At 40.6% G+C, this 15598-nt stretch overlaps 1 protein-coding gene across 2 annotated transcripts; it reads left to right on the top strand.

Annotated features, from left to right (window-relative positions):
- The first annotated feature begins 2088 nt into the window (after positions 1-2088).
- On the top strand, positions 2089-15544 carry tpp2 (tripeptidyl peptidase 2). 2 transcript variants are annotated; one of them, XM_077519533.1, is made up of 29 exons: positions 2089-2480; positions 3132-3260; positions 3416-3511; positions 3966-4070; positions 4134-4258; positions 4334-4497; positions 4601-4755; positions 4840-4916; positions 5012-5139; positions 5281-5529; positions 5611-5726; positions 5817-5988; positions 6627-6784; positions 6857-6933; positions 7020-7126; positions 7252-7406; positions 7530-7646; positions 7723-7823; positions 7896-7992; positions 8071-8208; positions 8317-8561; positions 8794-8872; positions 10452-10490; positions 11095-11246; positions 11331-11427; positions 11573-11703; positions 12588-12834; positions 12914-13033; positions 13112-15544. In XM_077519533.1, exons 1-29 carry the CDS (start codon positions 2316-2318, stop codon positions 13199-13201), a joined length of 3831 nt encoding a protein of 1276 aa, XP_077375659.1. In that variant the 5' UTR covers positions 2089-2315; the 3' UTR covers positions 13202-15544. The 2 variants fall into 2 exon arrangements, with proteins under 2 accessions (XP_077375659.1, XP_077375660.1); XM_077519534.1 differs by lacking the exon at positions 10452-10490 and having other exon boundaries at positions 2090-2480.
- Positions 15545-15598: the final 54 nt, after the last annotated feature.

Below are 15598 nucleotides of genomic sequence, written 5' to 3'. Positions count from 1 at the left end.
TTGTCGCACTTACAAAAACTGTACAACCACTGCAGTGTGTGCTAGTGCGCACACAACACCTCATATTGCGCACATATACATGACTGTAATTTCTCGCTGAGTGGACACTGAACAGATGGTGTTTGACATGTACAAAGTTAATCTTTTTGGAGCATTATTCTCCATATAGGGCTTGAATCAAATCAGAGTACCTCAAAATCTGATGTGATCTGTGATCATCAAAAAGAACAATGCGAACTGTGCTAAGGGGGATAAGCCTATTTGTTATTTTGAATCTGTTTATGTGTTTTCATTCATGCAATCTGTTGGGAGATGCTTTCGACTTGTGTTACAAGGGTTAAGATAACAACAGGAACACATATTTTCAGTTCTATTTTAGGTAACTGTCAGATAAAATCATATCTATAGTCTATTGTGATAATTAAGATGTATATTGTATTCCTTTAGGGATGAAAAATAGCAACAAAGTAGTTTCAAGGGTTTATGGATTCAGTGGAGAGCATTTTGTTGGATCAAGTCAAACTTCTGAAACTAGTCTTATCAAAACACATTAAAAAAAAAAAAAAGTGTGATGGCCGTACTGTAGTGTACAGTAACAGTACCTTATACAGAAGAACAAGCAGAATGGTGTAGTAACATGTAGGCTCCAGCACATGGGCCACCCTAGCCAAGTTAAGCAGAGAATAAATGACTATCAGTATTATACCACCACCTAGTGAGCACACACCAAAACATAATCCAAAAGCATGTGGATGAAGACAACATTGAACAAATAAGGTTTGTATTTTAGTGATAATAAACCAAATGCCTTTTCACCCAATACTAACAGTTCCTAGGCAGATTATTGACATATAGTAATCACATAAACTACTTGTATAGGTCTCAATATTTTTTTAAATCCATTTTTTGTCAAAGTACAATTAATGTCATTTTGATATATATATATATATATATATATATATATATATATATATATATATATATATATATATATATATATATATATATATATATATATATATATATATATGTGTGTGTGTGTGTGTGTGTGGGTGTGTGTGTGTGTGGGTGGGGGGGGGTTTAAATGCAAATAAATTATGCTCTCAAGTCTGTTTCTCTGTCCAAGTGAAAATCATTCAGAATATTATTCCTTAGTATTGCGCATGCAATGTGATCATTTGGAAAGGGGAAAGTATGAAAAGTATGTGGGGAGAAAATACACACACGCATGGGACGAATATACAAATCCCCAACATATCCCCAGTGAGATGTACTTCTAACTACAAATCCACCATGCTGCATGTGCATCAGAATGAAATGTATAATATAATCAACTGCGGTACTCTAAAATCGTAGTGTTGTATGGTGATGGACAATAACACCCCCCCCCCAATATTTGCGGTTGATAGAGACCGAGCCCTGCTGCGAATACTGCAAATACCCCTGCTACATTGTTTTTTTCCCCATCCATTCATCCATCCATTTTCTTGATTGCTTTTCCTCACAAAGGTCACGGGGCGCTGAAGCCTAACCCAGCCGGCTTCGGGCAGTAGGCGGAGGACACCCTGGACTGGTTGCCAGCCATTCGCAGGGCACACAGAGACGAACAACCATCCACACTCACAAGGGACAATTCGGAGCACCCAATTAACCTACTATGCATGTCTTAGGAATGTGGGAGGAGACCGGAAAACCCAGAGAAGACCCACGCAGGCACAGGGAGAACATGCAAACTCCACCCAGGAAGGCCGGAGCCTGGACTTGATCTTGCGTCCTCAGTACTGATCCATGGTGCATATGGGGGGAATTAGTATTGAGCTGCAGTGTAAACAACTGAATGGCTTCATTCAGCATTTTATGGCTTATGACGCCATCTTGTGGGATCTCAAAGTCTTACAGAAAGCAGAAATCAAAATACCCAAGGATTGGTTCAATATGGGGGGGAAAAAAATACAAATAGGGGATTCTGTGACTAGAGCTGGAAACAGGGTTGGTTGTAAAAGAAATGGGGCTTATTATAAATAAATTAATTTAGTGAGTTTACTGAGTTGTCATTTCCACATTACACATTATGAAGCAACTTGACAGCACGTACTACACACAGGGTGTTCAGTTTAGCTACAAAATATTGATCTGAAAATGTAACATGCAAGTAAGTACGTTAAGTTCAATAAAGACAAAACAGGTAGGTGCAGTAAAGCTCACGTAACTGTGACGTGTTGTGTTGTGGCCCTTTAAACAATTTTCCTCCACTGGCAATCACTCTGTCCAACGGCGCTTTAGCATTTCGCTGCTGTCATATCGCTCTTCGAGTCATGGCTACCCATTCAACCGAAGAGCCGTTCCCCTTTCACGGGCTGCTTCCCAAAAAAGAGACCGGCGCCGCGTCCTACCTAAGCCGGTTCCCTGAGTACGATGGCCGGGGGGTTCTCATCGCGATCATGGACACCGGGGTTGACCCGGGGGCGCCCGGCATGCAGGTACAACTCACCCGGCTAAGTTAGCTACAAGCTAACTGGGGGCAACTGAAGCGAAAGGCCACATAATCTGTACAGTCACTAGCTAGTTAGCTAGCTCAGTTGTTAGGATGAACAAATGGAGCACATACTGCGACATTACCATTGATAGAAGGATGACAACTTAATTTATAGAAAGAAGCGCATTTGTTGCCTCTTCTTCCGTGCTCACTAATGATTTGCCGATAGAGTCGAGTTGACAAGAACGGTTCCTGTAAGTTAGCCTTCTCGCACAGTATCTCATAGCATACAGGCAGTTGATTGACTTTTAGACAACTTGTTTGTATTTAAGTTATTACGTGTTATTTACTCAATGGGATAAGTGGTGTATAAAACGGCTGGATGTTTACAAGTTTTACAAGAACCACGGCCATTGCTTTTAAATAAATAAATAAAGTAAGACGTGAATGATTCAGCTGTATTTTCCTTTTTTTTTTTTTTTTTTTTTTTTTCTTCTTATAGTTTTGTTAAGCCTCGGGATAACACTACACAATATTTTACCCCTTTTGACAATAAACGAAATCAACTCTGGTCAAATATTGAATCTCATTTTGAAATATATAAGTGGATCTAGTCTGTGTTCTTCTCACTTGTGATTTATGTCTTCATCCTCAGGTGACAACAGATGGGAAGCCAAAGATTGTCGATATCATTGACACAACAGGCAGTGGTGACGTGAACATGGCCACGGTGGTGGAGCCAAAAGAAGGGGCAGTCACTGGTCTATCTGGTAGAATATTAAAGGTTTGTAAATTCATACAGAAATAATTTACAAACAACAACAAAATTGTGTATTTATGTGTGTAATACATGGTATTTTAGCGCACTCAAACTCAGCCCAACACCTCTGGAATTGTCCTAAAAATATATCTCATACTGTGTCTTTTTATGTCTTCCAGATCCCTCCTGCTTGGGTCAACCCATCAGGGAAGTATCACATTGGAGTTAAAAATGGCTATGAGTTCTTCCCCAAGGCTCTTAAAGAAAGAATACAGGTAAGAACATGTGGTAGTGTATTGTTACGCTTCACTGGGTCAGTTGGCTGGCGACCAGTTTAGTGGTAGGGTTGGTTTTACTAGATTATTATTAACTCATTGACTGCCATTGACAGAAAAAGACGTCAAATAATGCATTTTTGCTGGGCTGGCAGTGAATGTGTTAATAGTAACATACTAACAATATTATAAAACTTTGTTCTGTAGTGTTGGAAACTTTGAACAATGTTTGATGAAAGCAAAACACATTTTGAGCAGCATTGCTAGATGTCATGGCATTATCAAGTCTCTGTCTAGTCTGTATTACCAGGTACTCAAATGTAAGTGTTCGTACTTTGTCTGAACAGTGGTATTGGTGCCTCGCTGATTCTTTGATCGGATTTCAAAGTGACAGTGTTTGAAATGATTTAGATAATTGGACACGCTTGTTGCATAAGACTGTTCTACATTGCAGAAAGAGCGAAAGGAAAAGTTGTGGGACCCGGCACACAGAGCAGCACTAGCTGACGCCAGTCGCAGGACAGAGGAGTTTGATCTTTCACACCCAACTCCATCACAGGTAACAGGAATGATCTATTCAATCTGCTGCGCTCATGTCACTCATCGTGCCTTATGTCTCCAGTTGGAGAAATTACAGAGGGAAGAGTTGCAAAGTCAATCAGAGCTGCTTGTTTCGCTAGAAAAGAAATACAGTGATCCCGGGCCTGTGTATGACTGTGTTCTTTGGCATGACGGTGTCACATGGAGGTAAGGCCAAACATTGACTACGTTGATTCGCCAATATCCTTCACAAGGTCCTCACATTGTTGTTCGTCTCTTTAGGGCTGTAATAGACACCTCTGAATGTGGAGAATTGTCCCAGTGCACAGTTTTGAGCTCCTTCAGAGAGTCACAAGAATATGCAACATTAGGGAACGCTGAGATGCTAAACTACTCCGTGAATATTTATGATGAGGGAACCACGCTCTGCATCGTCACCAGTGGAGGTAAAGTATATAAAAACCTGTTGTTGTCTGTAATACTACCATTTTTCACTAAAAGGAAGTTCTTGTTGAGTGGTTTGAAGTATGAGAACTTGTGTATTTGAAGGTGCTCACGGGACACATGTTGCAAGCATCGCAGCAGGTTACTTCCCAGAAGAACCAGAGCGGAACGGGGTTGCCCCTGGTGCTCAGATCTTAGCGCTTAAGATTGGAGACACTCGGCTCAGCACCATGGAAACGGGCACAGGACTTATTCGAGCTGTATGTTAATTGGATTTCCACAATATCAGTTAGCTGTTGAGAATGAATTAATGGTTTTGGTTTTTTTCTTGCACCTATCCAAAGATGATTGAAGTGATCAACTACAAGTGTGACTTGGTTAACTACAGCTACGGAGAAGCCACCCACTGGCCCAATTCAGGGTAAGTGTTGTAAAGTTGCAGAAAAAAAGCCTGTATATCAATAGATTTGTCATTGTTCACATCTGTGTGTGTTTTTTTTGTTTTGTTTTTTTTAGGAGGATTTGTGAGGTTATCACGGAGGCTGTACAGAAGCACAATGTGATATTTGTTTCAAGTGCAGGAAACAACGGCCCCTGCCTATCCACGGTGGGCTGCCCCGGAGGTACCACCAGCAGTGTCATAGGTAAAAGAGCGGTATCTTAAAGTTTTCTTTCACATATGAGCAGCCTAGATAAGATTAGTCTTATTAATGCATTATTAGACTAGAAGTGTCATCTCTGGAAAATGAATGCACATACACGTCTTATGTATATCCTCTCCTTAGGTGTTGGAGCCTATGTGACCCCTGACATGATGGTGGCTGAATATTCTCTGAGGGAGAAGCTGCCTCCCAACCAGTACACCTGGTCCTCCAGGGGCCCCAGTACGGACGGTGCACTCGGGGTCAGCGTAAGCGCCCCTGGTGGCGCCATTGCATCCGTACCCAACTGGACTCTGCGTGGTACCCAGCTGATGAACGGCACGTCGATGTCCTCCCCCAACGCTTGTGGAGGCATTGCTCTCATCCTCTCTGGTGGGTCAGAACGTCATAGGACTTTTTGATGTATGGTCTCGCACAGCCATTCATGCTAGTTTGTGGCTTTGCATGAGACAGGTTTAAAGCAGCAAGGGATACAGCCCTCTGTTCCTGGAGTCAGGAGAGCACTGGAAAACACTGCCCTGAAGGTTGATGACATTGAGGTGTTTGCGCAGGGTCATGGAATCATTCAGGTAACTGACCTCTAGATTGCTGGTAGTTTCTTACTGTCAGTGTATTATGTTGTAATTGTTTGCACTGCTTATTTAATCTTCTGCGGGTAGGTGGACAGGGCATTAGACTACCTCACACAAAATGCCTCCTTACCCACCAGCCATCTGGGTTTCGCAGTAACTGTGGGAACACACCGAGGCATCTACCTCAGGGATCCGGCACAGCTTCTGTCACCATCAGACCACGGAGTAGGAATTGAACCAATATTCCCTGAAAACACAGGTAATTTCTCCTTACCTACCATCCATTTTGGAAATATTTTTCCAGTTATGAGCAATTCCTATAGCTTCATATCGCTAGTGTCAGCGGAATCCTCATACCTCCAAAATCATATATTTTCAGGAGATCCCAAAAATAATGTTTAACCTAAAATTCGTCAGTAATTTGTAAAAATTCTCCCATACGTGTGGATTGATCAACTTTGGGTGACGTGGCTCCATGGTAGAGTTTTCGTCTCCCAATCCAGAGGTTGTGGCCCTTGTGACCATGCCAAAGTGTCCTTGAGCAAGATACCGATCCTGACTTGTAAGGTAGAAAAGCGTAATATAAATGAAGCAGTATAGATTTGTGAAAAATATGTGAAATTTACCAAATTGTGACATAGGAGGTTCTGACCCGACACCAGCGAAATATTAAATCCACATTATTAGAAACAATTATCACACTCTCATCAAAATTCCCGTTTTACATTTGATATTTTCATTTCATGACCTTTTTTACACCCATATATTAGGATTAAACAAACATTTTTGCCACTGATTGTAGCCATTCACTTATTGATTTTAATTCATGCCATCATTAGATTTAATTCAAAGCAGAGTTGCTCCGTTTGCTCATCCTCTATTTCTTCTGAATTCCAGAAAACACTGAGCGAATATCCTTGCAGCTGCACTTGGCCCTCACGTGTGCAGCCCCGTGGGTTCAGTGCCCATCTCATCTCGAGCTGATGAACCAGTGTCGTCATGTCAACGTCCGTGTGGATCCCCTCGGCTTGAGGGAGGGGGTGCACTATACAGAGGTGGGCAAAAATAGCCAAGGTTCTAAAAACTGTTCGTTTGCATGTGGCAACTTACAGTATACCTTTTTTCAGGTATGTGGTTATGACACCGCAGCGCCTGCTTGTGGACCGCTCTTCAGAGTCCCCATCACAGTTATTATTCCCACCAAGTAAGATGATACTTTTTTTTTTTCTCACTTTCTCTCAATAACAGCTTCTTGAAAGTTTGTGTTTCACTGTTTTTTTTCTCCGGCAGGGTGTCAGAGAGCCGTAATCATGAGTTGTGTTTCAAAGACGTCCACTTCAGACCAGGACAGATCAAACGCCACTTCATAACTGTGCCTCAGGGAGCCTCCTGGGCAGGTCGGTACTGGTTGGGTCCCGCATGTTCTCCTTTCTCTCACGGCTAAAAAAAGAATCTTGAATACAATGTTGCTGTTCGTCAGTGTTCTGACAATTGTTTGTGGCGTCTCCTTTTCACCTCGCAGAGATCACGCTGACTTCTCATTCTGGAGACGTGTCCTCAAAGTTTGTTCTGCATGCGGTGCATCTCGTCAAACAGAAAGCGTACCGAGCTAATGAGTTCTACAAGTTCTCGTCACTTTTGGAGAAAGGCTCACTAACTGAAGCCTTTTCTGTGCTGGTTTGTAAATTGTATTTCTGGCATCATGTAGTCTGCATGAAGCCAAGTGTGTTGTAGTTAAAACCTCCATAGAAATTTTAAGGCTAGGATTTCTAATTCTGTTTTTGTCCACGCTTATTTCAGCCTGGTAAGATTGTCGAACTGTGCATTGCCCGCTGGTGGGCGAGTCTGGGAGATGTCACAGTGGACTACAACATCTCATTCCATGGTCTCAGTATTTCTCCTTCACCGCTGCACATTGTAAGTGGAGCACTGTCATGCGTATGAAACCATTTTACATACAGTCCGTGACTCCTCCATGTCTGTCTTTGGCCAGCATGCGTCAGAGGGAGTTACAAGTTTTGATGTGTCATCGCCATTGAAGTATGAGGAAGTGTCTCCGACTATCACCTTCAAGTCTTGGGTTCAGCCTCTCAGGTAAATCCACACGCTAATCTGTAACTTGTTGCACCAATTTGCTATAATTTATTATGTTGTCCACTCCTCTAGGCCCACTAGTTCAAAGATAAAGCCTTTGGGAGGGAGGGATGTTCTACCTAACAACAGGCAACTTTACGAGATTATTCTCACCTACAGTTTTCACCAGGTACCCCCCAATGCCTGAAGCATACAACAGTCCTCATGTTTTTTAATCTCATATTTATAACTTTCCCGTTCTGTGCAGCCAAAGAGCGGGGAAGTCACACCCAGCTGCCCGTTGCTGTGTGAGCTGCTGTATGAATCTGAGTTTGATAGTCAGCTATGGATGCTGTTTGATCAGAACAAGAGATTACTGGGTTCAGGGGATGCTTACCCACATCAGGTAACTTTTTTTTACATGCATGTTTTCAATTAATATGTTCCCTTTTGCCAGCACAGTTGTGCCGGGTTTACCTGTTGTATCGAACACCCCGTTTTTCTCCTCGTCTAGTATTCTCTCAAGCTTGAAAAGGGCGACTACACAGTACGCCTGCAGGTGCGCCATGAGTTGTCGAGTGAGCTGGAGCGGCTAAAAGACCTGCCGTTTGTTGTCTCCCATCGTCTGTCTGCCACCCTCAGCCCAGATGTCTACGAGGCGCACCGAGTGGCCCTTCTGGCCAAGAAGAAGGCGAACTCTGTCACCCTGTCACCAGGGGCCTCACAGCATTTCTATATCACAGCCTTGCCGGATGACAAGTGAGTTAAAAGGGAGGATAACAAATCCAAGACACCACATTTAAAATAACCAAAATATTTATTGGCAAAATGCCGTGACAATTTAGTTAAATGCTCTCTAGATGGTTGGACGCATTGAATTTGGTTTTACGTAAGAAATGTGTCAGTTGTGTCTAAATTTGTTGCCCTTTAAATATCGTGGAACTATAATTGTGTTCTTTCTGTTTATTCTCATTTTCTGCCCTTCCTTCAGAATTCCAAAGGGAACTAGTCCAGGGTGCTATCTTTCAGGGTCCCTTGTTGTGGCGAAGAGTGAATATGGCAAGAAAGCAGTGAGTGAATTCAGTTCTTTCATAATGTATCTGTTCTTCAGACCAGTAGTCAGTCCTGGTCCTCAGAACATTCGTTCCATTTTGATTGGGGAATAAATATTGTAACAGTAAATATGCCATAGATTAATTATCGCAGTCTAAATTTGATACTTTTTTTTTTTTTTTTTAACAAATCTATACTCTTGGTCAGTCTCCATTCCCATATGCAGGTTTTTTTTTAAACAATTTATTTATTTTTTTAATTTTGATTTTAATTCTTATTGCATAAAAAATTAATACAATAAAATATTACAAATTATTGACCCGTCTAGAGTGTTGAAAATTACTTTCTCGTTTTATAAAATTTTTAATAATTGCAGAACAAACTTGTCATTTTTGGGCTTTTGTGATGGTTTTGGACATACGAGAATTCAGTCCAACAGCAATGAATGATCCTGAGGATGAGGGTTGAAATATGGTCCTGTTAAGCGTTTGCGATTTTGTTTTGTGTTTTGTCCCCTTTTAAAAATGTGTCAGCAGAGCCGGTTGCCGTTGTACATCAATTAATCAGTGGTTGACGTGGATCTTGTTTTTCTCGCATGTCGTGTTTTTGCCTCTCCTCACTCTTTTGCCCGACATCTGCTGTCATATAATGTCGCCCATGTGCCTCCTCGACCAGTCTGGTTTTGCTGGTTTATTCTATAATTAGATTAAATGTCATTTGTTATATTTTAAGCATCAACTTGACCTGTCAGCGTGTCTTTGGCTCACATGTTCACTTTGTCATGAGGAAAGGCAGGAATTCTATGGGGGGGAAATGGTCATAAAATATAACCTTTGAGGGGGAAAAAATAGGCTCACCAGTATTTGCCAACCTTAATTGAGCCAAGGCACACATTTGATAATGCATTAGAAAAACTGTCATGACAGACCACCAAACAAAAATGTGATCTTGCCTCGATTTACGCACAAATTAGTATTAAAAGTTGAACACAAAGGTATTATTCTGTATCAATCACAAAAGGTGGAAATACTGGTAAATTGGACCTAATGCCACCTAGTGGAAGCGCATTTAATTATTTCACCTGTCATTATATGTCACTGCCACATGAACAAGGATACATTATTTGTTGGAAATAAATTATCATTTCTAACAAGCTAAATAAAATTGAGGTAATTTCCTGATGATTTCATTCTAATGTGCTTCAGAACTGTAGTTGGGAATCACTTATATAGAGCATGCATTATATGGACAAAGGTTTTATTTGATGTGGAAGAACTTGACTGGCCCAGACAGAGTCCTGAAACCAACACACAAAAAAAAAGGTGTAAAACTGTTAAAAAAGCCATTGATCACATATTGTTTGCACTGAAGCTCATTTTACTGTCCTCATCCAAAAGACGCGTCCCAATGTTTATTGTTTCGTACATGGTTGTTCATAATTCAGAGGTGAGTGTTCCGAGTGTGCGAGTGTGTCGGCAATGAAAATCAAACTTTTAGTTTCAAATTTGTGGGCAAAATGTTCACGAAAAATCAAAAGAATCCTTTGTGGTGTGCTTGTGTTGTCTCTTCCTTACTGTGTGTTATTCTGACCACCAGGGGCAGTCGTCTGCAAAACGACAAAGAAAGTTTAAAAAGGTACTGGATGAGATAGAAACTTTATACAACAGAGCGCCCACTGCTCTTGTGGAAGTTGCTTCGACTTCACTTTGAAATTGCATTTGTTTTATTACTTCCATTTGATCTGTCAAAAGTATGCCAATGTGTCTTTTTAGAAGTATTACAAATTAGTAGGCTACATTGGAAATTCTACTGGTGAGTGAAATGATTACTGACTTGGTGAACATGATACTAAAGTTTTTCTCTCTCTCTTACTTGTTAGCGTTAACAGTTGGTATTCTAGAGCTCTTCCTCAAAATAAATAAAAGGGTTATTAATAAAATAACCCTGTTTGTTTTGGGTACTAAATTGACCCATGATGGGTGTGCTAGCTGAGGTCAGATTGCAAGATCCACATTGTCTGTCGTTGCAGGGTGCAATCATGATTATATTCAGACTTTTAGGGATTCTTATTCTCTCATGTTGTACGTGGGCACGTCTTTATGCAACTGATATGAATGATTCGGCATGCTTGTGCTAACTGGGGTTACATTGCCACAATTTGTTGTTGCTGTTGATGGTGTGAGAGTGAAAATTAGCTGCAATTGTTATTGAACGCTACAATTATTTATGTTTTCTACAGGATCTTGTTGCAGTCATCTACCATCTGATCCCTACACCCAACAAGGCAAAGAATGGCGGGAAGGAGAAAGACAAGGATGCTGACAAAGAAAAAGACATCAAAGAGGAGTTTACTGAAGCCATGAGAGACTTGAAGATTCAGTGGATGACCAAGTGAGCATGAAAAAAAAGCTAACATGTCTTTGTTTTATTTATGTATTTTTTTCTTAAACCATTCAAACTCTTTTGGTTGCTCAGGTTGGACTCCAGCTCACTTTATGATGAGCTGAAGGAAAAGTACTCTGATTACCTTCCTCTACATGTGCAAAGACTACATCAGCTGGACTCTGAAAAGGTCATTTCTCCTCATCCATCCGTTTTCTGTCATGATTTTCCTAATCAAGGTCTTGAGGGAGCGGGTTTGACTACCAACGGTTTATGTGATTAAAAAAATCTAAACATTCAAATTAACATGAATTCAATTTCCATTTTCAATTCAGGAGCGTGCCAAACGTCTTGGGGAGGTGATCTCAGCCGCTGACACTGTCATCTCCCACATTGACCAGACAGCCTTGGCTGTTTACTTCACCATGAAGACGGACCCTCGACCTGATGCTGCTACCATTAAGACGTATGTGATACTCAACTACAACTACGCATTCAGTTGCCCCCCATCAAACACAATACAAAGACTTTTAGCATTTCCGTTTATTTCAATGTGGACAGATGAGATGAGTTCCGAGCGTGGTCTCAGAACAGTGGTTCTTAAAATGAGTTTGGCTAAAGGTGATCACGCTATATTGCTTGGCGTAACTGTGCTGTAGGAAATTTAGTACACTCAGTAGTCAACTAACTTGTGACTGTTGTGAGGGTACATTGTGTGATTTCTTTATTATTTTAATCCCTTCAAGTGATGTAACAAAATAATTGGGTTGAATTCCATTTGTGCAGTTCTAGCACCCTCTGGTGGCTAGTTTTTTAGTTCAGTTTGTTTCATAAGGCATGATTTGGCCCTTCTTATGTTTAGGATCCAAACTAATGGTCAGATGAAGGGGAACGTAATATGCTTGTGAACCGAATCAATATGTGTATGAACTCAAGGTGTGCTTGCATTAGCAAGTGCCTCAATATATATATTATATTTATAATTTTATATTTTTTTATGTTTAGATTTTTATATTTTTCATTGATGTAATGTACAAAAGCACAATATTGTGAATTGTGTGTGTTTTTTGTATGTTTTTTTTTTTTTTTTTTTTTTACAATATTGTGACCTTTTTTTGTATTGCCAACCTCCCCACAATATCGTGATAATTATTGTATTGTGACCCTCATATTGTGATAATATCGTACATCCTTACTTCATACTATAAGTTGAGCAGGGGGGGTAATAATGTCATTTTTCAATAAAGAAGGATATGGTGAATGTACATATGAGCACCTCCAACAACATTAAGAACCACTATCCCAGAAAGAGTTAAATCCTACGTCAACGCCTTCCTCTCCATGTTTCAGCGACATGGAGAAGCAAAAGTCGTCCCTACTGGACGCCCTGTGCAGGAAGGGCTGCGCTCTGGCCGACCAGCTGTTGACTGTCGCGCCTCAGGAGAGCGGCGGCGCCGTCGCCACGGGCCAAGCCGAGCCCGAGGGAGTTTGCGAACAGGAGGCGAGCAGTTCTGATGACTCGGCGCAGAGTATGGCCAACACGCTGACGGAAACCTTCTGGGAGGTGCAGAAGTGGGTGGAGCTTACTGAATCTAAGGTGGGTTCACGCTTTGTCAATTTTTCATTTAATTTATTTTGTGTTGTTTCGTTTGAATGAAAAATGTCTTTTCCTTCAGGTGCTGATGTTTTCCTACAAGCACGCCCTCGTCAGCAAGATGTACGGTCGAGCCTTAAAATACGCCTCCAAGATGGTGGAGGAGAAGCCTAGCAAAGAGAACATGAAGAACTGCATCCAAGTATGAGCAACATCAAGCAATTGTATTGATTGATGAATTCAACTTACACTCACTTTCCACGTTTTGTTTTTTTTCTAGCTGATGCGTCACCTCAAATGGACACACTGTGCCACCTTCACTGAAAATTGGCTTCCTGTCATGTACCCTACAGACTACAGCCCCTTCTAGAAATCACATAAACACACACTGAAGCATCACATCAGTTTGACACCCACTCAGGATCCTGTGGAAAAAGAGGACCTTTTTTTTTTTTTTTTTTTTGGAAGGGGGGGGGGGGTCTCGGACAATGAAGGACAGTGTGCAACTAACTGGTCATTTTAAAAAGACTCACTGAGCATCTGTCGTTGATTCAAGTGCCACCAGCAGCACACCAACAAATCTTTGAATTAATGGAGCTTTTTTTTCTCTCTCTCTTCAAATCAATTTGTAGTGGATGGCGCAGTTCAGTCTTTTTTCTTTTTTGTGTGTGTGTGTGGGGGGGTTCTCTTTACCCTGGCGTCAGCTCTCATTTTTGCTCATAGTTAGCCATTAAGGTTTTTTTTTTATTTTTATTTTTTAAACCTCTGAATTTTCCTCCAATCTTCAACATTGGACGTCTTTGTGCCATGCTTACCAGGATGTTGAGTTCACTTAGTGGACTTTTCGGATCTGACTTTGCTCGAATGAACAGACCTCAGACCTGAAGCAGTATTGCGGTGCCTTGCATCCATGTTACCTTTACTGACGCAAGGGGGTGGGAAGCTGCGGCAGGACTTGAGTTTTTTGGTTGTTGTTTTTTTTTCTCTCTCACGTCAGTCCACACCTAAAGACACTCCCCTCATCAGCTTCTGGCGTCCAACTGGCCACGGTCTCATTTTGCGTCACGCCGCTGCCGCTCGTCAAGATCAGCTGCGCTGTGGCACGTGACCACCTAACGGACCTCACCCGTGGCATGAAACGAACTTCACTGGGACACGTTCACGTGTTGGTAGATGTTTTTTGAAATGTTGCTCATGGACACACAGACCTAAATTATGTACATACACACATAGGAAAGCATAGTACGATGCAATAAGTATATACTGTAATACTAATATTCCGATTGATGTATTTTGCATATTATGCATGTCTTGTAGAATTTCAGGAAACATGATTTTATTTGCAAGCTAATTATTGTTTGAAGGATTTTAAAATCTCAAGCATTTGTCATTTTCATATAAGTGTGTGTGAGTGTCAACTGAGCTGAAGGATAAAGTGTGAGTAATTTGCTTCAACTGTTTTTGCATGTTTTTGATATTTTACCTCAACCTACTTTTATTAATCACAAATGGCCATTTTGCATATGATGCTGTTGTTTGACCTGTGGATGTATTTTTCATCAATTTTCCATCCATTTCTTTACAAATGTGTTACATGAACTGAGTTTGTTACATTATGTGTAGTGAAAATGCATAATTGCAGATTGTCAGCAAAGAATATGCAAAGGAAAGTTGGTCTGACAGATGTCAAATTGGGAAGGATGTTGTTGATACTGGTCAGTCATGTTTTATAGCTCAGCAATAGACTGCTACTCTCCTTTTTAAAATATGAATAGCAATGTTTAAAAAAATAACAATGAAAGTTATCCTCTGGCTTGTGTAACTCGACTTGGATTTGTTGAAAAGATGAACATGTTGCTGCATTTGTAATTAGAGGTCATAAAAATTACTTTTTGAGGGGACAGTTCATATTTCTGTTTTGAACTGACACTTTTTAAGTCAGGGCTTCTGATTTTTGCAACCTATTTACAGTTATCATGGAGTCGGGCACCTGAGTTTTTATTTCGGTTATGACGTGCATTGTTGTTCCTTTACCACCCCTATGTGTGTCTTGGGTCAGATAAAAAAAGAAAGAAAAAAAGTTCAGAGTTCTGCTGTCGGCGCGTTGTGTTGCCATTGACAGTCTCTTTGAAGCAAGGCCTTAACTTCCACCACCACTGAATGCCGTCCATATCTGGCACCAAACAGAATCCTCACGTCTAATTCACTGCTGGTGTCAGGATATTTAAAAAAAAAAAAAAAAAAAAAAAAAAAAATCAAAAAGAAGCTTATGCTCTTGTTTTCTGACTGAAATATTTTAGGTCATGTATTCTAGCAAAGGGTCAATAAATTCTTGGTATTTAACTGATTGTTCCTCAGAGACTTGTCAGAAGAGGAAAAAAAAAAACAAGACGTAAAAAGGTCTCAGATGGAACAAACACTGAATAAAATCATTTTCAAGTATGTAAGTGTGTACTGATCATCACTTACTTTGATGATGTCAACCATGATTATTAAGTAGGTTGCTTCTTGGTTGTTTAACTTTGGTTTAAAACTGTTATCTGATGTTAATTGTGACTTGTTTTCATCCAAATCCCTCAGAGATCAAGAATTGTAACATGCCTTTAAGCCTCTCACAGCTGTGGAACTAATGCTGATCAAAAAGTATTTCCAAGATTCAAAGTAGAGCATTTTAAGAACAGATTTGAACGCTAATAAAGAATATACAAGAACATGTTTTTGCTGTGAAAATGCTTGGCATCGTTAAACATTTATATACAATAGCTGT

The sequence above is a fragment of the Festucalex cinctus genome, chromosome 4 (assembly GCF_051991245.1).
Source record: "Festucalex cinctus isolate MCC-2025b chromosome 4, RoL_Fcin_1.0, whole genome shotgun sequence".
Classification (NCBI taxonomy): domain Eukaryota; kingdom Metazoa; phylum Chordata; class Actinopteri; order Syngnathiformes; family Syngnathidae; genus Festucalex; species Festucalex cinctus.
The sequence above is the reverse complement of the archived record's forward strand: the minus strand, read 5'-3'. Positions and strand labels throughout refer to the sequence as shown.

Coding starts and splice junctions, on each gene's coding strand:
- tpp2 (XM_077519533.1), top strand. CDS start 2,316: ATGGCTACCCATTCAACCGAAGAGCCGTTCCCCTTTCACGGGCTGCTT. Junction 8,873..10,451: donor GTGAATATGGCAAGAAAGCA/GTGAGTGAATTC, acceptor TCTGACCACCAG/GGGCAGTCGTCTGCAAAACG. Junction 11,704..12,587: donor GATGCTGCTACCATTAAGAC/GTATGTGATACT, acceptor TCCATGTTTCAG/CGACATGGAGAAGCAAAAGT.